The sequence below is a fragment of the Danio aesculapii genome, chromosome 16 (genome assembly GCF_903798145.1).
Source record: "Danio aesculapii chromosome 16, fDanAes4.1, whole genome shotgun sequence".
NCBI classification, from domain to species: domain Eukaryota; kingdom Metazoa; phylum Chordata; class Actinopteri; order Cypriniformes; family Danionidae; genus Danio; species Danio aesculapii.
This window is the reverse complement of record NC_079450.1, coordinates 3,570,928-3,594,755: the sequence shown is the minus strand read 5'-3', so window position 1 is coordinate 3,594,755 and position 23,828 is coordinate 3,570,928. Positions and strand designations below refer to the sequence as shown.

At 36.7% G+C, this 23,828-nt stretch overlaps 1 protein-coding gene across 2 annotated transcripts in view; it reads right to left on the bottom strand.

Annotated features, from left to right (window-relative positions):
* spire1b (spire-type actin nucleation factor 1b) overlaps positions 1-23,828 on the bottom strand; it is a 69,921-nt gene that overhangs the window by 22,977 nt on the left and 23,116 nt on the right. Inside the window, exons 4-10 of one of the 2 annotated variants that reach the window (XM_056475816.1) lie at positions 23,672-23,797; positions 18,677-18,751; positions 16,784-16,948; positions 15,498-15,584; positions 13,866-13,995; positions 10,344-10,385; positions 968-1,113 (exon numbers count right to left, since the gene is read on the bottom strand). In XM_056475816.1, coding sequence (XP_056331791.1) covers positions 968-1,113; positions 10,344-10,385; positions 13,866-13,995; positions 15,498-15,584; positions 16,784-16,948; positions 18,677-18,751; positions 23,672-23,797 — 771 coding nt within the window. The remainder of the gene's footprint in view (positions 1-967; positions 1,114-10,343; positions 10,386-13,865; positions 13,996-15,497; positions 15,585-16,783; positions 16,949-18,676; positions 18,752-23,671; positions 23,798-23,828) is intronic. The other variant, XM_056475817.1, reaches the window with a different exon arrangement.

The window sequence follows — 23,828 nt, the reverse complement described above, 5'->3', positions numbered from 1 at the left end:
AGTCCCTTTATTAATAAGGGGTCACCATAGCAGAATGAACCAAGTGGTGCTCACTGCAGAGCCACTTGGGCAGAGCTGAGCTCCAGCAAGGGGGAGCTTGAGCTCAAGCTCCTCCTTCCTTGCACTTCTTCTACGAGTGATGTCACTGGGGGTTGGGGTTAGGGGTGGGGTAGGTGTACGCATTAAAACAGCTATAGGAGGAGGAGCGAGAGCTCAAGCTCCCCCTCGCTGGAGCTCAAGTGGCTCTGCAGCGAGCAGTGTCTCGAATGAACTGCCAACTTATCCAGCATATGTTTTACACAGCGGATGCCCTTCCAGCAGCAACCCAGTACTGGGAAACACCCATACACACACACACTCATACACTACGGCCATTTTAGTTCATCAATTCCCCTATAGCGCATGTGTTTGGACTGTGGGTGAAACCGGAGCACCAGGAGGAAACACACACCAACACGGAGAAAACATGCAAACTCCACACAGAAATGCCAACTGGCCTAGCCGAGGCTCGAACCAGCGACCTTTTTCCTGTGAGGCAACAGTGCTAACCACTGAGCCACCGTGCCACCCAGTTTACTTATGAATCCAAAATCATGTCGCACTCCTTACTTTTAAAACCTTAAATACCTCTTTTGCACAATATTGTTTCTGTTTTATACTTGTAAAGGTCCGTCTTTGGTTATGTGTATAGTTAACTTTGTATACTGCTCAAGTATGTTAGTTGCGTATAGATTTAAAATAAACATAATATTCTGTTTTAGTTGCAAGAACATTAAAATACTGAAATAAAAGTCTCAGCAACTTCTCATACATGCTGACTTTGTTACATAGTCACAACGAATGATTAATGAAGAGCCCTTCGTATCTAAAACCCAGGACTGGTGCAAACTGAACTGAAACTTAACTGGAAAGCCATAGGAATCTGTTGCATGCATTTGGGCAAGAAAAACTGTGTGTAAATCCTCACGTCTGAATCGGAGCTGTCCAGTTCAGCCAGAGTTGGGGCTTGAAGTCTTTTCCTCTGAAAGCCGGAGCTGTTCTGCTGGAAAGACGAAGCGTTGGCCAATGACAGCGTGCTGGAGGCTTTCCTCGCCCCGTCAGATGAAGACACGTCTGCGCGACATGAAAAGAAACACAGAGAGGATTATGCATGAAGGGAATTCAGCTCATAAATAATGATTCCCTGAGTATTCAGTCTTTTTTTAGACTGCTTAAAACAGACGTTTGGCCAGCGGAGAAATTAAAAGCCTGGTTTCACTCAAGGTTTTTTTTCTTGATTCTGGCTTGTAGATTTTCCCATGTTGTCACACAAGGAAGCAGTGTCTTTGAGGTTTTCCTTAAATACTAGTCTACAGTTGTGCCTCACATTAACTCAAATGTTGCCAATTAGCCAATCAGAAACTTCCAAAACCTTGACACCATCATCTGAGCTTTTTCAGAGGCATAATAATCTTATTGTATGTAAACTTGAATTTCAAGAAGAGTTATAACAATTTCTCAAAAAATATCCCTCTCAATATTCTGCTATTAAGCAAACAGAAACACATTTGATAATCCTAACTTACCTACAAGAGAAAACGTTTAGTCACATTAACACCTGACTTTAAAAAAATGGTTAAATGCCTTTTTATACAGTGTATGTAAACTTCTGCTTTCAGCTGTATATATATATATATATATATATATATATATATATATATATATATATATATATATATATATATATATATATATATATATATACTACCAGACTAAAGTTTGGAAACACTATGATTTGTTATGTTTTAAAAGAAGCCAATTCTTATCACAAAGACTGAATTATTTGATGAGAAATATAGTAAATACTGTTGAATCGTGAAATATTATGTTTAAATAGATTTCTATTTAAATGTAGTTTCAATTTAAATGTAATCCAATGATTCAAAGCAGAATTTTCCTCATCATTACGTCTTCAGTGTCCCATGATCCCTCAGAAATCATTATAATACGAGGACTTGCAGTTCTGTTGTGATCAGTCATCATTGGAACAAAATCAGTAATAATGATTCTCACTATTATCAGTCCTTTAATAATATATATTTATTCAAATTTCATTGTTTAAAATAAAAGCTTTTATTTGCAATCTTTTGTTAATTTACATTATAATGTAAAAAATAAGCTATTTTGAACTTGATATACACTACCTGACAGAAGTCTTGTCGCCTATCCAAGGTTTAGGAACAACCAATAATAACTTGACTTCTAGTTGATCGTTTGGTATCAGAAGTGGCTTAAATGAAAGATTACACTCTAGATTACATTTATTTTACCAAAATAAAATATGATCATGCCTTGATTTTGAATGATTTCATTAGGACAGTAAGGTCTGACTTTGCTCAAACAGAAGTCTGGTCACTGAACCTTCAATAATGTCCAGTATAGAATATGTGGTCATGCTGCAGTGGAAACAGAATGAATATTGTGTCTGACTCCATCATGAGCTTGGAGGACTGCATCCATACATCTCTGCAATGACTCAAATCACTGATTAATAAAGTCATCTGGAATGGCAATAGCGTTCTTGCAGGACTCCCAGAGTTCATCAAGATTCTTTGGATTCATCTTCAATGCCTCCTCGTCCATCTTACCCCAGACATGCTCAATAATGTTCATGCCTGATGACTGGGCTGGCCAATCCTGGAGCACTTTGACCTTTGCTTTCAGGAGCTTTGATGTGCAGGCTGAAGTATGAGAAGGAGCGCTATCCTGCTGAAGAACTTGCCCTCTCCTGTGGTTTGTAATGTAATGGGCAGCACAAATGTCTTGATACCTCAGGCTGTTGATGTTGATCATCCACTCTGCAGATCTCTCGCACGCCCCCATACTGAATGTAACCCCAAACCATGATTTCTCCTTCACCATCTTGACTGATTTCCGTGAGAATCTTGGGTCCATGCTGGTTCCAGTAGGTCTTCAGCAGTATCTGTGATGATTGGGATGCAGTTCAACAGATGATTGATTGGAAAATCGACCTTCTGCCACTTGTCCAACTGATCAACTAGAAGTCAAGCTATTACTTGTTGCTCTTACAACTGGGATCGATGACAAGACTTCTGTCAGGTAGTCTATATACTGTTCTATGGTTTTAGTTAACTAAACTAATCTTGATTACAAATAATCTTATTCACATGTTTTTAGTCTCTTTTTAGCATAGATTTGCATTTCTATTTTACAATAAAACACTGAAAACAAATGTAAGGATTTAACTTAAAACTGTTTTCACTCAGAGATTGTTATTCAATTTCCAAAGTAATTTCAAATGCATTGTTTATGCAATGCATCATTTTATTTACAACTTAGAAAAAAAAGTGTAATCACGTTAACAAAAACACCTTCAAATATAACCAAAAGAACTTTTAGATTTGACCTAAAACCTGACACAACCATGAGCACAGTATAATCAGCACAGTCTGCTAGTGTTTAACATTTGTCCTTGTACATGATGTTGACAGTGTTACTCAGCATTAGCGGTTAGTCACAAATGTCAGAAACACAACAAACACCAAACATGATGGCACAGTGAATGAAGGTGATGTAAAAAAAAATAGCATATCAAACACATTTACTGCGGTGTCCAAGACTCTCAGCTTACTTGTGAACATCTCTCAAAATCTCTCTATTTAATATCAGAACATAAACAAAGCCCTATGTTCTATATTTGTTGTACAGAATGTCCAGTTACTATCTAAAGAACATCAAAATCTTGTCACATGATGTGACCAACGGTCCTCATTTTCAGGGCTTCTGCAAGTTTTACTAAGTCAAATTTAAAGGGAGAGTTCACCCAAAACAGAAAATTATGTCATCATTTATTTATCTTGTTTGAGTTTCTTTTCTTTTGTTGAACACAAAAGAAGATATTTTGAAGAATGTTGGACTATAATATTGGACTGTTGACTATCATATTATTTGTTTTGGAAGTCAATGGTTACCGGTTTCTAACATTCTTCAAAATATCTTCTTTTGTGTTCAACAGAAAAAAGAAAGTAGTGAGTGAATTTGAAAGTAAAGTTTAGGGTAAAAAATTTGGGGTGAACTATCGCTTTATGAATTTTTTAGACCATCAGGAACATTTTAAATGAAATGTAAGACCTATCTCACAACATCTGTCACAATTGTACTGTAACACAAGCTAATTGTAATTTGACTGCATGGCGAAATAAAGTCCACAGAATTTAAATAAATAAATGTATCAGCAAATAAATAAACAAACAAATAAATAAATAAATATTCTAAAGAGGTTTTGAAGCATTTCAGTTGAGTAATAATCCTAAATGAAGAAGCATTTGCATTGTCCTGGTTTAATAATGATACATTTGCATTACAGACACAAAGTTTGCTTGGAATATATAGTTTAGCCTAAATTAATCATCCTCAATTAAAAATGAGCCTATAACAGCATAAATAATAATGTTATTATAAAGGTAGAGGTCTATATTTAGTACATTTGTTAATTAAGTCAAAATGCTCATGTGCTATTGTCATTATTATAATCATTATAATTATATTCAGTTTATTATGTTGCTTCCATTGTTGGTTAAAGTTACTTTTAAAAGTAATATATTACAATCTTAGTAACTTTTTAAGGAAAGGAGAGTAATGTATGTGTAATATGTTCATTAGGTTTTTAAGATTAAGTTAAGCTTAAGACTGTAATATATTACTTTTAAAAGTAATATATTACAATCTTAGTAACTTTTTAAGCAAAGGAGAGCAATCTACAGGTATGTGTTATATGTTTATTATGGTGGCTTGAAAAGCCAGCATACTGTTATCTATCTTAAACTTATTCTTCTTCTTCTTCTTCTTCTTCTTCTTCTTCTTCTTCTTCTTCTTCTTCTGAGACTAATTTCTAAGTGTATCTCCTCCTAGGCCTTTCAAGCTACATACTTCAAACTTTCGTCAAACCTTCAAACTGGTCTGACTCGGGTTGCTATATCTTTTCTAACTGATCCGACCTTGGGTTTTCCGAAAAACGACCCAGAAAAATCCCAAAAGTCCCATTGACTTAACATTGGGTCAAACTTTGTGAGCTCATAACTCTGCATCAGACTGTCCTACAGACTTCTAACTGGACTCATTTAACTCAGTCTAGCCAGCAGCCAATAACTGATGACTTTTTAACTTACTAGCCACTCCCTAGCAACCACTTACAGCACCCTAGCAACTGTCCCATAGACTTCCATTGTAAAAGACTCCCATTTACTTAACATTGGATCAACCTTTGTGAGCTCATAACTCTGCATCAGACTGTCCTACAGACTAGAGTCTGGCCTCATTCAACTCAGTCTAGCCAGCAGCCAATCACTGATTACCTTTAAACTTACTAGCCACTCCCTAGCAACCACTTACAGCACCCTAGCAACTGTCCCATAGACTTCCATTGTAAAAGACTCCCATTTACTTAACATTGGATCAACCTTTGTGAGCTCATAACTCTACATCAGACTGTCCTACAGACTAGAGTCTGGCCTCATTCAACTCAGTCTAGCCAGCAGCCAATCACTGATTACCTTTAAACTTACTAGCCACTCCCTAGCAACCACTTACAGCACCCTAGCAACTGTCCCATAGACTTCCATTGTAAAAGACTCCCATTTACTTAACATTGGATCAACCTTTGTGAGCTCATAACTCTACATCAGACTGTCCTACAGACTAGAGTCTGGCCTCATTCAACTCAGTCTAGCCAGCAGCCAATCACTGATTACCTTTAAACTTACTAGCCACTCCCTAGCAACCAATTTCAGCACCCTAGCAACTGTCCCAGAGACTGTGACTAGCTTTTCTAACACATGCTAACAGTTTTAACATCCTACTGACATGCTAATCATGCTAGAAAGGTGCTAGCAACACGATAGTGACATGCTAGTCATGCTAGTAACATGCTAATTCATGCTAGAATCATGCTAACAACATGCTAATTCATGCTAGAAACAAGCTGATTCATGCTAGAATCATGCTAGTAACATGCTAGTTACATGCTAATTAATGCTAGAATCATGCTAGTTACATGCTAATTCATGCTAGAAACATGCTAATTCATGCTAGAATCATGCTAACAACATGCTAATTCATGCTAGAAACATGCTAGTAACATGCTAATTCATGCTAGAAACATGCTAGTAACATGCTAGAATCATGCTAGTAACATGCTAATTCATGCTAGAAACATGCTAGTAACATGCTAATTCATGCTAGAATCATGCTAATAACATGCTAATTCATGCTAGAATCATGCTAGTAACATGCTAATTCATGCTAGAATCATGCTAGTAACATGCTAATTCATGCTAGAAACATGCTAGTAACATGCTAATTCATGCTAGAAACATGCTAGTAACATGCTAATCCATGCTAGAATCATGCTAGTAACATGCTAATTCATGCTAGAATCATGCTAGTAAAATGCTAATTCATGCTAGAAACATGCTAGTAACATGCTAATTCATGCTAGAAACATGCTAGTAACATGCTAATCCATGCTAGAATCATGCTAGTAACATGCTAATTCATGCTAGAATCATGCTAGTAAAATGCTAATTCATGCTAGAATCATGCTAGTAAAATGCTAATTCATGCTAGAATCATGCTAGTAACATGCTAATTCATGCTAGAATCATGCTAGTAACATGCAAATTCATGCTAGAAACATGCTAGTAACATGCTAATTCATGCTAGAATCATGCTAGGAACATGCTAATTCATGCTAGAATCATGCTAATAACATGCTAATTCATGCTAGAAACATGCTAATAACATGCTAATTCATGCTAGAAACATGCTAGTAACATGCTAATTCATGCTAGAATCATGCTAGTAACATACTAATTCATGCTAGAATCATGCTAGTAACATGCTAATTCATGCTAGAAACATGCTAGTAACATGCTAATTCATGCTAGAATCATGCTAGTTACATGCTAATCCATGCTAGAATCATGCTAGTAACATGCTAATTCATGCTAGAATCATGCTAGTAACAGGCTAATTCATGCTAGAATCATGCTAGTAACATGCTAATTCATGCTAGAAATTATGCTAATAACATGCTAATTCATGCTAGAATCATGCTAGTAACATGCTAATTCATAATAGAATCATGCTAGTAACATGCTAATTCATGCTAGAAACATGCTAGTAACATGCTAATTCATGCTAGAATCATGCTAGTACCATGCTAATTCATGCTAGAATCATGCTAATTCATGCTAGAATCATGCTAGTAACATGCTAATTCATGCTAGAATCATGCTAGTAAGTAACATGCTAATTCATGCTAGAAACATGCTAGTAACATGCTAATTCATGCTAGAATCATGCTAGTAACATGCTAATTCATGCTAGAATCATGCTAATAACATGCTAATTCATGCCAGAAACATGCTAATTCATGCTAGAATCATGCTAATAACATGCTAAATCATGCTAGAAACATGCTAGTAACATGCTAATTCATGCTAGAAACATGCTAGTAACATGCTAATTCATGCTAGAATTATGCTAATTCATGCTAGAAACATGCTAGTAAAATGCTAATTCATGCTAGAATCATGCTAGTTACATGCTAATTTATGTTAGAATCATGCTAGTTACTTGCTAATTCATGCTAGTAACATGCTAATTCATGCTAGAATTATGCTAATTCATGCTAGAAACATGCTAGTAACATGCTAATTCATGCTAGAATCATGCTAGTTACATGCTAATTTATGTTAGAATCATGCTAGTTACTTGCTAATTCATGCTAGTAACATGCTAATTCAGACTCGGCTTTTCAAGCCACCATAAAGTTTGTCCTCAAACTTTAATATCTAGTTAGTTTTTAAGATTAAGTTAAGCTTAAGAATGTAATATATTACTTTTAAAAGTAACTTTCATATATACATTTCATATATATATATATATATATATATATATATATATATAAACTTTCATATATATTTATATAAAGGTTACTTTCATATATATTTGTTCCAATGACTCAAATAATAATCTGGTTATCAGATGATGCTTTGATTCCTTTGTAGTGTGTACTTAAAGCAAACAATTCTACAGGTGCCCTAAAAATTACCCACAATCTATTTACTCTTATATGTATATGCAAAATTAAAGATTAAAACCTATTAAAGGTAAAATTATTTAAGAAGTAAAATACAATATGTGAATTTTTATAATACATTACTCGACTATTATGACCTAAATTTGTAATTTTCATCTTTTTTTATTAATGAAACCTACAGCATATCTCCACAGAAACCCTGATTTTGCTTTGATATTTTTCATTTTGCAATAGATTCGACCACTGTGAATGTGAGCAAAGTTTCCAAACATTATTTAGAGCTGTTGTACATTAGAAAGTCAGGCGGTATTACCATTTCAACAGCATCGCTGTACCGTGGTGCCGCTATTTAACTGTAAAGTGCATTTGCAGTTGAAGAAAACAGACTTTCCTCTGTCTGTCGATCCCAAAAACTCCATTTATCCTCAGATTGAATTCTGCACACTCATCCTCTCTGAAAAAACCCCACACTGCCACTCATTCTATAAAAAAACTGCTCTCAGATCAGTGTGTGTTACAACTGACTAGTGTATTATAATAGAAACAATTAAACATTACACCATAGTTAGAAATAGAGTATGTAAAGATGAAGGCGAAATTATTAGCCCTCATGTGAAATTTACAACCCAGGCTCATTCTGAATACGTACCCCTATATACATTTCTGGAGAGTGTGAAATATATCCCAGGAGGTACTTTTTTTGCAGTTTTTGTTTTCGCGAATCCACCAGAGGCCACTGTCAACTGACTGACTGACCAGTACACCCACCCACCCTCCTTCTCTAAACCAATAGCAATCCAGAAAAAGAAAAGTCTTCATGGCTGCCTGATTTTTACCACGTTTTCAGATTTTACCACATTCGCACCCTGTTATTTACTTGTTTATTTTATTTGCTGGCTGTTTTTTCTTCTTTCTGGAACTGGACAGAAAGGTCAACTCCTTTATGCGTCTCAAGTCTGCTGACGTACACAGCGAGCCACTGGACAAACTGATAACAGCAGAAAAGCCGTCCACACGGAGGTAAGCGATCAGCTGGTAGCTCGAAAAAGAACGGCATTATACCGCCTCGTAGCATTCGTTTTAAAAAACATAACCATACATAGCTCTGGCTACATAATTCGCGATCTCCAAAAATGTATACGGGGGTACGTTTTCACAATGAGCCGTTGTTGGAAATTTATAGCAATATTAGTTTTGGATTGTCTCCAGAACAAACCACTGTTATACAAAGACTTGCATAATTACCCTAACTTTACCCTAATTAACCTAGTTAAGCCTTTAAATGTCACTTTAAGCTGAATACTAGTGTCTTAAAGAATATCTAGTCAAATATTATTTACTGTCATCATGGTAAAGACAAAAGACATCAGTTATTAGAAATGAGTTATTAAAACTACCCAGCAGACACACAATGTCATAAGACGTTAATATTAGGTTAGATTTAGGTGGTCAGCATCAAAGGACAAAGTTATTTTGATGTCCAATAACGACGTGAAATGACGTTGATATTTGGTTGGTTTTAGGTTGTGTTGGAAAGTAACCAAAATCCAACGTCGAGCCAACATCTTAAACCAACATCATATTGACGTCAAAAACTGACATTTATTCATCAGGTATTGCAACAAAAACCAACGTCTAATAGACGTCATAGTGGTAACGTCCACACAATGTCAAGCTGCAACATCATTAGATGTTGATATTTGGTTGTTTTTAAGTTGCGTTGAAAAGTAAACTAAATTCAATGTCTGTCAGATGTTGGACATTGACGCCGGCCTGACGTCAACCGATTTTTATTTCCACCCAAAATGCTACATCCCACGACGTTGGGGTACAACGTTAATCTGACGTCACGTTGACGTCCTGTACCTGCTGGGTATTATATTTAGAAATGTGTTGAAAAAAATCTATCTGGAAAAAAATCCTCAACTGTATATATTATTAATAATAATAATCATCATAAATAAATATTCATCACCATAAAAAGTGTTAATAATTAACCAATCAAAATCAGTTTTCACACTTGGCCACATTTCATTTGAGGGTTTCTGAATATGTACAACATTTACAATAAAATTGCCTAATTAATAAATATAACATGACCTTGATTACTGACACTTGCAATTAAAAAGATAATAATTTTAGAAATCTTTAGACCCTCAAATGAATGTGTGGACATGAAATGGCATGAGACGCAACAAATAAAGCTGATTTCAGCACAGACAGCACTACAGCACAGCTTTACCTGAGGAATCAAAACTCTGAGACATGCTAAGAGGCCGAATGACTGCAAGAAAACAGGCAGGAGTTTAGATTCACAACAGCAGAACAGTGTCAATTCACAAATATTATCAGGAATACAGGTTACACTGTAAGTTGCAGTACTTACGGATGAGCGTCTGTGTATGAAAATATATTAGTTGAATTAATTTGCCTTATTTTGCATAATCTATACCAGAGGTGCCCAAACATTTTCTTTTGAAGGGCCAAAAATCAAACTTGATTGAGGGCAGTGGGCCGAAATATGCATTTCCAACTGTATTACAAAGTAACCATGGATAATTTCCTTATTTATTTCAAAATAAACATTAGTTTAATCATATTAACTAATGCATTATATATTGTTTTACATTTTATAATGGCCCTATTATAATGAAAACATAAGAATTCTATATATAACACAATCGAGTTTAATGCCGAATACACTAGCCAAGCTGCCTTTGCCTTGATTGGCTCACTGAGGACTTCTGAATTGTAGTCTATACGTTGAGCAACAGTATGTTCATTTAAAAAATTGGATTCATTTACAACATTTAATTTAAACATTAGCTTTTTTTGTAGCCTAACAATAAAACAAACCAATGAAAGGTTACGTTTAATTAGAAATGACAATGTGTATTAAAGGCATTAAACCAAATCCTTCAAAAAAATTCTCCCTCTCTTCTTAGATATGATGGCGGGCCAAATCAAAGGTTACCATGGGCCAAATTTGCCGCAGGCCCTAGTTTAGGCATCTCTGATCTATACTGTTTACAATTGTACTGTGCTGGGCAAAAATGAATCACTGAATTTAAAAATTAAAGTTTGTTTCGACATAATATATGTGTGTGTGTACTGTGTATATTTATTATACAGTGCATCTGAAAGTATTTATAACGCTTTTATTTATTTCCTCAACATTCTACACACAATCCCCCATATTGACAATGTGAACAAAGAGTTTTTTAAATTGTTGCAAATTTATTACAAATAAAACACCTGTAAAGTCACTTGTACATCATTATTCACAGCCTTTGGCGTGAAGCTCTAAATTGTGCTCAGGTACATTCAGTTTCCACTGATCATCCTTGAGATGTTTCAGCAGCTTCATTGGAGTTCACCTGTGGTCAATTCAGCTGATTGGACATGATTTGAAAAGGCATACACCTGTCTATATAAGGTCTCAGGGTTGACAGTGCATGTCAAAGCACAAACCAAGCATGAAGTCAAAGGAATTGTCTTTAGACCTCCGAGACAGGATTGTCTCGAGGCACAAGGCTGGGGAAGGTTAAAGGAACATTTCTGCTGCTTCCAATGAGCACAGCAGCCTCCATCATCTATAAGTGGAAGATGTCTGGAACGACCAGGACTCTTCCTAGAGCTGGCCGGCCATCTAAGCTGAGTGATCGGGGAAGAAGGGCCTTAGTCAGGGAGGTGATCAATAACCTGATGGTCACTCTGTCTGAGCTCCAGCGTTCTTCTGCGGAGAGAGGAGAACTTTATAGAAGAACAACCATCTGTGCGGCAATCCACCAATCAGGCCTGTATGGTAGAGTGACCAGACAGAAGACACACCCCGCCTGGAATTTGCCAAAAGGCATCTGAAGGACTCTCAGACCATAAGAAACTAAACTCTCTGGTCTGATGAGACTAAAATTGAACTCTTTGGAGTGAATGCCAGGCGTTACATTTGGAGAAGACCAGGCGCCGCTCATCACCAGGCTAATACCATCCCTACAGTGAAGCATGGTGGTGGCAGCATCATGCTGTGGGGATGTTTCTAGTCAGACTAGTCAGGACAGAGGGAAAGATGAATGCAGCAATGTACAGAGACATCCTGAATGAAAACCTGCTTCAGAGTGCTCTTGACCTCAGTTTGGGGCAACGGTTCATCTTCCAGCAGGACAATGACCCAAAGCACACCGCCAAAATATCAGTGGAGTGGCTTAACAACAACTTGGTGAATGTCCTTGAGTGGCCCAGCCAGAGCCCAGATCTAAATCCTATTGAACATCTCTGGAGAGATCTAAAAATGGCCGTACACCATCGCTTCCCATCCAACCTGATAGAGCTTGAGAGGTATTGCAAAGAGGAAAAGGCAAAAACTCAAAAAACTTGTGGCATCATATTCAAAAAGGCTGTAATCGCTGCCAAAGGTGCATCAACAAAGTATTGAGCAAAGGCTGTGAATACTGATGTACATGTGATTTGTCAGCTTTTTTTATTTTTAATAAATTTTTCACATTGTCATTATGGGGGATTGTGTGTAGAATGTTGAGGAAATAAATGAATTTAATCCATTTTGGAATAAGGTTGTAACATGAAATAATGTGGATGAGTGAAGCGCTCTGAATACTTTCGGACAGACTGTAGATATGTGCAAAAAACTAATTAAAATAAATAAATATATAAATAAATAAATAAATAAATAAATAAAATAAATTTCATTTTCAGAAAATGAAATAATAATAAGAATAATTCAAAATATTTTATATTTATTTATATGAGAATTAAGATAATTTTGAAAAAAATGCCTTTGAATTTCCAGTGAATAAAAAAATCAAGATGAATGAATGCTATTTAGATGAAGCGGTCATTATTTTCTCACAATTTAATTCATTTTTAGCACCTCGTCTGAACAGTAAAGCACCCCCAACAACAAAAAAAATCCGTCACTGAGCCGTCACTGCTGGCATATTTTGCCATTGAGACAAAATAATAAGAGACACTCATGACAGTATCAGCCATGTATGAAGCATTTTCAGGCCACACAGAGAAGATGGCACTTGTGTTGCAATCAGAGTAAATGTCAAGACGTCTTTATTTGTGTGATTGTTCATTTGAGCTGAACATCACTCGTCTGATTACAACATGGAGCTGTAAGCGTGTGCGGTGACCTTCATACATGATCCATGATGCACACTCAGATCTTTTATAATAACATTTCTGTTCATCTTAATCCTTGTGTAGCGTTTAAATGCACTCCCTTTCCTTATGTGTTTTTGCCTCATTGACTTCCATAATAATCACATTTTTTGATTGCAAAGCCATGACAGCATACTGTATAATCATGCATTCTTGATTGTTGGTGGTTTTCCTTGTTGGGAAGAGGTCAAATTTGGCATTTTTACTGCTGATCATCAGTTGGCAGCATTAAACCTTTAGATAGGCCTGTGCAAAAAAAGTTTCTGGCATTTATTCAAGTAAAACAGCAGATTGTAGTGTGTGTGTGTTCAGAAATACCTATCTAAAGGGTTAATGCTGCATGGGGCAAAAACTGCCCCCAACATAATGAAAGGGTAGTCAATTTGCAAGTGTATAGTTGAGTTTTTGTAAAAATTTCAAAGCATTTTCCCAAAATATGAGTCAAAATAAGATGTCACCACAAATCATCCCATTTGCTGAAACACTGAGCAAGTTGTGGCCAAATTAAGACTCAAAATCAGCCCAGAGTGGATGAAAATGACCCACACAAGGGTTAAATACATGTACAGTACTGTATTCTTACCAAATCGACTTCTGCGGATCTGATCGGGCGACACGGGTCTCAGTTTCCTCTCCGATTTGATCTCCTCCAGGATTCGCTCATGTAAGCTGGGAGGACGTTCGGCCTGTGGCTTGAGCTTTCGCGCTGCCACCTGAAATAACACATATATTTAACGTATTAAAGATGCACTGAGTGAATTTTGTCAAACAATATTGATGTTCTGCCCTTTCTATCAAACGCCTTGCTTGATTTAGCAGAGAGATAACGTCTTCCAATGACAACAGACTCAAGGGATAAGTTCGAACCTTTTACTGTTGATTATGGAATAACGTTATCTCTCTGCTAAATCAAGCAAGGCGTTTGATAGAAAGGGCAGAACAGTAAAACGAATGTGCCTTCAATACAACTTAAATCGAGGAGCAAATGATAGCTGCAGCCGTGTGCTCTTCCATGCGGCTTCTGAATACCTAGGCTCATATTTATGATGTCATGAAATAAGGACTCTAACATAAAATGCAATGCCTATGTATAACCAGGAGGGGTCGCTAAATGACCACTTAATCCTAACTAAATGTAAAATGTCTGGATAAGACAGCACAATTGATATCATAAAGCAGCACCATAACAAATAAAGCAGACAGAGCACATTAAGGCCATGCCCACACCATGGAGGTAAATAATCCAAGCCTCTACATTGATTTTCATTGATTTTCAGGAAAGCATTGTCATTTCTCTTTTTTAGTGAACAATTATTCTGATTATGGCCACATAACGTGTAGTTTAGTTAAGACGTTTGGTACGTTGAAGATGTTTCTTTTCATGCTTTTCTTTTCATATTTAGTTTAGTTTGTTGAAAACAGTTACTGAGTTTCGTTATATTTATTTCTTTGATTTAAGCACATCTAACTACTCCCCCCCCCCCAGATAATTCATGATTTATTTATTGTAAATATTTTTCTTTCACTGTATAATATATTTTCACTGGAAGTATGGGCAGTAAGCAATTGCAGTGATATTTAGTTCTTCAGTCGTTTCTTTCTCCCTCCATTTTGTTACACACACACACTCACACACTCAACTATTATATGTTATGTCAAATACCCTTAGTTTAATATTAACACCTAAAAGGATGTAACACTTGTATTTTGGAATATCTTAATCAAACTAAATAAAGGACATAAAATATTGAGGATATCTACATCATGTCTGATTCATTCCAGTAACATTTATTGCAGATTTAAACAATATATATTGCAGTTATAAACAGAGATGTGTCCTTGATTTTTTACACAAGAAAACACTGTGTAATGCTGCAGGTTGTTAGTGTTTTGTAGCTCATTGTTTTGTGGGTGACAAAGTATGATTGTGGGCTGTCAACCTTTGCTAGTGTTCTGTTTATTTGAGAGCTGAATCAAGTGTTTTGGTAGTTGTAGTGCATTCTGAATGTGAAATGAACTGCTTTGCCAAGCAGAAAGTTGGTTAGGAGAATTGTGTGAAGAGTTTTGCAAAAGTGACCAAAGTATTGAGAAATGTGTAAGAATTGCTGTTAACCAGCTTACAGATTTTTACTCTAGCATTTTCACAGCTTTTTTTCCATTGAAATCACAGACATTTTTTCACAGTGTAGAGAAGATGTGAATTAGGATCACTCACAGGATTGAGAGGTGGTCTAGATCTGATAAAATCCAATATGACCTCATGAGCGCTCTTCTTTAACCTGGGAGGAATATCTCCATTCACCTGAGACAGAAACAGAGAGACGGAGATCTGAACACAAGCAAAGAGACTCGTTTCTGTTGCATTTTCTGTAGGTAAAGTTAGAGTAATTAGGCAAGTCATTGTATAACAGTGGTTTGTTCTGCAGACAATTGAAACACTAATATTGCTTAAAGGGACTAATGATATTGACCTTAAAATGGTTGTAATAAAATAAAAAAACTGCTTTTATTCTTGCCGAAATAAAACAAATCAGACTTTCTCCAGAAGAAAATATATTATAGGAAATACTGTGAGAAATTCCTGAATCTGTTCAACATCATTTGGGAAATATTTGAGAAAGAAAAAAACAAAAATCACAGGAGGGCGAATAATTTTGATGTCACCTGTATATATTTATCGCTTATTTAAATAATAAATTAGTTTAAGTGCTCTCTCTGTCCTCTTGTGTTGATATACATGTATTACGAGTTGTTGTTGTTGTTGTTGTTGTTGTGTGTGTGTGTGGTGTTTTTCTCTCTCTCTCTCTCTCTCTCTTTTCAACTATTCGCAGGTGCAGTGGATTACGTCGGATCATGATTGGTGCTTGGATTGGTGGCGGCTGTATTTAAACCTTTAGAGAGCATGGATTCAGTGGCTCCCCTCTCTCTGGATTCCCCGCTTGTTATTCTCTGTGGAGATATTATTGCTCGAGTGATATAAATGTGTTTGTTGCTGATGTCTCTTATATGGCGGTTTGTGAGATGCCGATGTGAAGTTGTATATCTTAACCGGAGAAACACGGTTTTCTGTCTCCCTGTCTGGCTTGGAGCATGGTAGGGAGGTTTGGTGCCCTCTATTTATTATTTTCGTTTTCTCCTGTGTTTGTTAGTAGGGAGGTACGTTTTCTGTTTTATTTTATTATCTATTTTGCAGGGAAGTTTACTCTAATTTAGTTAGCTTGGTTTATTGTCGTTTATTCTGGCTGAACATCTCCTGATGTTATTTTTGCTCCTTTATTTTCTGTAAATAAATCATATTATCTTGTGAATTCTCAGTGGTTGTGTTTTTAGTTTATATTTTGGGGAGTAAGAGCGCCGGGGCACCAGGGATTTTCTTTTAAATCCCTGTTATTTTGGTTAAACCTCTTTTTGATTAAGGATTTTTTATTTAATTCGTAACACATGTACCCACACCACACAAAATTCATAGTGTGTTGATGCAGACAACTGTTCTGAGCTCACCATGACTTTGCGTAGCTTGTAGCGTTTTGCGCGGATGTCGTCCATCAGCATCTCGTAGGGCGTGAGCTGAAACTCTATGGGCAGCGGGTTATACTGCCGTTCCTGCACCTTCTTCAGCTTCACACCGTTCCTCAGATCCCGCATCACCTGCACCCACAGCCACGCCTGACCACACAAGAGACAACCGTTCATTATTAGCTCATTTATTAACAGTTAAAAGTTGTAATGTACCTGCCTTAAATACTGTAAATAAATTCAAGAGTCCTATATAAATCAATTCAGAGAGTCAGAATAATTCTATTTCTTTTGTTAAACAAATATACTCTGAATACACTCATTCATTCATTTTCTTTTCGGCTTAGTCCCTTTATTAATCTGGGGTCGCTACAGTGGAATGAACCGCCAACTTATCCAGCATATGTTTTACGCAGCGGACGTCCTTCCAGCTGCAACCCATCACTGGGAAGCATCCATACACACTCATTCACACACATACACTATGGACAATTTAGCCTAGCCAATTCACCTGTACCACATGTCTTTGGACTTGTGGGGGAAACCGTAGCACCCGGAGGAAACCCACTAAACAGCAAATATATTATAGCTATAACTAAAGAAAGACACATTAATCAGTGGCACATTTAATAAACAATGATTTAAGTAAATAGGCATTGACATATGGTATAAATTGGTAAGTACTATAAGAAATAATCAATTGTCTCAGAAATGAATAACAACGTATAATAATTCTGGAATCTGGTGTCATCGCTGTGAAATGTTTTCATGTTTTGATGCATGTTCTTTTTACCTTTTCTTCCTTTTCCCCAGAGTGATTTTATTAAACATAAAAATGTGGACTTTTAGCTTGCTTTTTAAAGTTTAATACTTGACTCAAATTTAAATAATTATGTGTTTAATTTAAATATTCTATGCATTGAAATTAAATAGGGATTTAGGCAGTATTGGGTCAAGTCGTAAGAAGCTTTTCATACATAAGCAAATTAAATACAATTTAAAATTAAAGTAAGTAACCCAATACTGCTCTAAATACATCTAAAACTCATTAAATTGCTATACAGACCAGCTCTATAGAAGACACTAGTTTCATTTTTCAACTCAGTTCAACTCAATTTTTCAAGTCCAGTTGAAATGCTGTCCAGGTTTGATCAGCCAGATCACCAATTCATCTGTATATTACTGTTTATTACAGACGCTAGGACACATTTCTCAATACTTAGTTCACTTTTGCAAAACTCTTCACACAATTCTCCTAACCAACTTTCAGCTTGGCAAAGCAGTTCGATTAAACTCTGAAAATTGAACTACACTGTTTCTATTTACTATGATCTTTTATGTGAAACTGCTTTGACACAATCTACATTGTAAAAGTGCTATATAAACAAAGGTGAATTGAATTTAATTGAATACAATAGTACTGCTAATCTGGCTGGTTAAACTGCATTTTTAGATGTGAAATATGTGTCGATAAAACATTGCTGTTAAATGTTGTCTTATTCAGTTCTGCATGATGTTATTTTTTTGAACAGAAGTTGAACAGTTCTGAAAACAGCATGTAAGCACGTGCAAAATGTCCTGTACATACAAAGACTCTTGGCAGTTGTGATGTCTGAGTGAGAAAAGAGTTCCTGAAATTTGAGAGACGTAGTCAGTGAATGCATTTTGTGCCAAAGCAATGATAATTGATCCTCAGTTTAGCCCATATAGACTTCTGTTGTGCTCACAGTGTCAAGAGATTTACAAAAGTGACCTAAGTATTGAGAAATGTGTCCTAGCGTCTGTAAAAAACTGTAATAGTCATTCATACTAAACTATGAAGGATGTGGCCAAATTAGAGCCAATCAGAAGTCTCCATTTGATTGACAGATCACTCACCCAATCAGCATTCTGCAGCTCGTTTAGCTCCCTTCCAGGCTCGTCAACAGAGTCTCCCTCTATTTTACGCAGATTCTGTCCAATCAGAGAGAGACACAACACTTCAGAAAGCAGCAGAGTTGAACAGAATCCTATATAATCTATAGATTTGCAGCGCATTACTGAGCCTTGTTGTTGTCATATACTTTATTGTCACCTAAGGGGGAATGTTTTTGTGGACTCAATAAGTAGCATTTCAGCATATAGCTTGATATAATAGACAAGATTAAAAGCAAGGTGTCAACAAAAACATATTTATATAGATATCACTGATTAGTGTTCAACAGTCTGATTGACACTGGAATAGACTAATTAGACCAATGAAAAATTATTAAAAACTAACAACAGTTAGACCAATCTCACCAAAGCTGTCATGAATGTCTTATTTCATGCCCAAATTAAAAGAAATAAACAGGACATTAATTGCATTCTGCTGTAAAACACTGTTCAGAGAACCATTTATTTGTGAATTGCAACATAAGTTAACTAAAATGAATGCTTTTTGCACATGCTCCAATGTTATGGAACTGTAAATCATAAATATATGGGGATATATAAATAAAATTGGATGTATAATATGTAAGAGATAATTGATGACAGGCTGTTGAATTATTAGAAAATAATGCACAGGCGTAAAAACATCAGATGTGCATTGTTTTCTAATAATTCAACAGCCTGTCATCAGTTATCCCTCACATATTATGCATTCCACTGATGTTGAATTTGAGACTTTATTTGTCAGGTTTTTATCCTCAGAGTGCTCCTGTGTGTAGCACTAGTTTCTCACACGTCTCATCCAAAGCCTTCAGTTGTGTTTGTGTTTTTTTTCTTCACAAGTATGTTTAATGGAAATATACATAACATTATGTAGAGGGTGAGAATACAAAGAGTATCAAGACATAATAATAATAACAACAACAATAAAAAATAGACTAAACACCCCCCTAATCTATAAATGGTATAATTGTCACAACTTTTGGCAAAACATTTCTAATATTGACATAATGAAACAGTTGCAATGGTTGATGGTAATAATAAATAACAACAATAATGTCCAGAAATGATGCATAAATAAATTACATTTAAAAATATGAGAAAACTTTGAATTTAATCAATAACATAAAGCAGGGGTCACCAATCTCGGTCCTGGAGGGCCGGTGTCCCTGCAGGATTTAGCTCCAACTTGCCTCCACACACCTGCCTGGATGTTTCAAGTACACCTAGTAAGACCTTAATTAGCTTGTTCAGGTGTGTTTGATTAGGGTTGGAGCTAAAATCTGCAGGACACCGGCCCTCCAGGAACAAGTTTGGTGACCACTGACATAAAGTAAGAGTGTCACTATCACCAGCGATCCAACCTTCATAGATCGCTGGAGAACGTTCACATTTACATGGACTACAATCCTGTCTCAATATAAACTACAAGTCCTGTCATGCAACACACACACCTGCTCCAAGTCTCCATTGATTAGACTCACACAGCTGATGCTGCTCATGGACTGATTACACTACATATATACGACTCACTTTGAGCACCTCACGGCTGAGTCTTGTTTGTGAACATTACGATGCGTTTTCATTGCCTTGCTTTGCTGTGTTTTTGACCATCGCTTTGTTGTTTGTTTATTTACGTTGTATGCTGCCTGCCTGTTGAACATCTGCCTATTTGTTGACCACGACTCTGGATTGCCCATATACATATGTTTGTTCCTGTATTTCTGGTTTCTGGATTGGTCTTACGCAGTCACGTGATGCGATTTCGCAGGCCAGAGTTCACCAAGCTTGAACTTTGCACCGCAGCGAACTGCAGAACTTGTCGCACGACCTTGTGTTTCCGGTCTGACGCATATGCGTGCATATGAATGGAAGTCTATGGGGAGAAAAGCCCAGTGTGACCGCAGCTATACTTTCAGTTTTGATGTGATGTTTGACTGTTGTAGCTGTGAAATAACTCAAATCATTCAGCAGAGTGATAAGGAGCTGTAACGGGCTTAAAACATACCGGAACGACTTTAGCTGTGCGTTTATCTGACAAAAACGGCACGCCTTAGAATGCTTATCAGCCAATTAGAATCAAGAATTCAACAGCCTCATAGAAATTTTTTTATTATTATATGTTTTTATTTGTTTTTTATATGTTTTTTATATGTTTTTATGTGTTTTTTATATGTTTTTATATGTTTTTAAATATGTTTTTATGTTTTTTATATGTTTTTATATGTTTTTTATATGTTTTTTATATGTTTTTATATGTTTTTTATATGTTTTTTATATGTTTTTTATATGTTTTTTATATGTTTAACGGAAGAGAGATTTTGTTCAACACATTTCTAAACATAATAGTTTTAATAACTAATTTCTAATAACTGATTTCTTTTATCTTTGCCATGATGATAACACATAATAATTGACTAGATATTTTTCAAGAAACTAGTATTCGGTAACGTGAAGTGGGAGCTGACAAAGGAGTCAGATGCATACGCAGATTTATTAAACAGAATGGTCAGGCAAGCAATGGTCAACACAGGAGCAAACAGATGTATACAGGGAATCCAGAGTCGTAGTCAAATAACAGGCGAATGGTCAGTACAGGCAGGCAAACAAACAAGGTTAGGGTCAAAAAACACGCCAAGGCAAGTGAAACCACGTAGTAATGTTCACAAAGAGTATAACAAGGCTCAGAACTGATGTGTGTGCGTGCTGTATAAATAGTCCTAGTAATCAGTTCATGAAAACTCCCAGTCGTGAGTGTGTGTAATCTACTGAATAAGGAACAGGTGCGTGTGAGCGGTGCATCACTGGAACTTGTAGTCCATGTAATGGTGGGTTTGTAGTCTGTTAGCGATCAGCCAGGATTGGATCGCTGGTGATTGTGACATATTCAGCTTATAGTGACATTTAAAATCACAGGAGAGTGAATTATTTTGACTTTAACAGTAAATTCAGTCATTTTGTCATTGTATTTTAAGCCATTTCTCTGTGCAGTTAAGGCCAAACGGTGGCGTCATTACTGCCAAACCCCAGCTTTAGTTTGTGAATAAAAGGCTTTACAGTGCAGTAACAGTAAACCCTCATGGGAAGCAGCACAGAGAGAAACAGGTTGTGAAGGCGACTCGTCTCATCTTACACTAAAAAGCCCATAAAGAGGTGCTGTAGATGCACAGCAAACACAAGCTTTCCTGTGGATGATTCTGTGTGAAAGTAAAAGACATTTCAATGTGGAGACGCTCTGAATGCATTCTGTGTGCAAACTCCGAGCTGACATTATTAGCCTGAAGCACATAAACAATGCCCACACAATTAATGCATGAAGGCTGGCTTTAAATAGATCACATCTGAGTTTTTAAGATTATTTGAGATTTCTTGCACCACTAAGCGTTACTTCAGCACCACTTTCCATCCTCTATTTGATTATGCTCTGCCTTTAATTTGTATAGATTACTTATTATTAAAATATATACAGTAACAGAGTTGACATTTTCCATCATTTCGTGCTTTTGCTTATTATGCTAACCTCAAACTAGACACCACATGGCACTATTTTATGCATTTTCATCTTATTATAGTATTAGATTGAATGAGAAAATCACTTACTGTAATATCACTGTAACAGGGCATCATGGTGGCACTATGGGTTGTACAATCGCCTCACAGCAAGAAGGTCGCTGGTTCAAGCCTCGGCTGGGTCAGTTGACATTTCTGTGTGGAGTTTGCATGTTCTCCCTGTAATCATGTGGGTTTCCTCCGGGTGCTCCGGTTACCTCCACAAGTGCTAAAACATCCTGTATAGGTGAATTGGGTAGGCTAAATTGTCCGTAGTGTTTGTGTGTGAATGATTGTGTATGGGTGTTTCCCATGTACTGGATTGCAGCTGGAAGGGCATCCGCTGTGTAAAACATGTGCTGGATAAGTTGGCGGTTCATTTCACTGTGGCGACCCCTGATTATTAAAGGGACTAAGCTGAAAAGAAAATGAATGAATGAATGACAGTAACAGAGTTGACATAATTAATCTACTATTGGTGTATCCTAAATGGATTAATTCAGATGAAAATCATTCATTTCCTTCGGCTTAGTCACTTATTCATCAGGGGTCGCCACAGCGGAATGAACCGCCAACTAATCCGGCATATGTTTTACGCAGCGGATGCCCTTCCAGCAGCAACCCAGTACTAGGAAACATACACACACACCCACACACACTCATCCACTATGTCCAATTTAGTTCATCAATTCCCCTATAGCGCATGCGTTTGGACTGTTGGGGAAACCGGAGCACCCGGAGGAAACCCATGCCAACACAGGGAGAACATGCAAACTCCACACAGAAACGCCAACTGACCCAGCCGGGACTCGAACCAGCGACCTTCTTGTTGTGAGGCGACAGTGCTAACCACTGAGCCAAAATGTACCCACAATCCTAGAATCACACATATAAATATACCTCTTTCATGTGAAATTAGATAATTGGAGACAAATAGGACAGATTTCCCTCTATTGCCTTGGTTTTCTGTTTTCTTAAGACAGTTTTATATAAGTCGTGTTATTTGGCTGATACATACTGTAATAAAAGGCATAATCAAATGAAAGATGGAAGTGTCATCATAATATTTAAGCTCAGAGTGTTTTATTGCCTGCAGTAAAACCAGCAGCGACTCCACATATGAAGTATAACTCTATTTATTCAAACACAAATGAGACCATGAGCAAAAACACTTAATGGTGCACATATTATTGGGTGTATCTGCGGTGAATTTTCCCTGACCTCTTTGGTGCAGTATTTAAATAAAAATGAAAATACACAGTATCAGTGTGTCTACTAAATGTGCACCACTAAATACTGTATGTGACTACTGAGCAGACAAAAGGATGAACTTTCAGAATGTCAGCTCAGGTCTAGTTTCATTTTCATGGGTGCACATGTTATTGAGTGTTTTTGCGGTGAGTTTTCTCTGACCTCTTTGGCGCTGCGGATCTTCTCCAGGAATGTGCAGAGCTCTTTTGTCTCGGCGTACAGAGCTCGACACACGGCCTGATAGTGGCTGTGAGCGTCTGCTGGAGTCGGCAGGTGAAGCGTGCACAGCTATAGACAGAGAAAAACACACACACAGTCA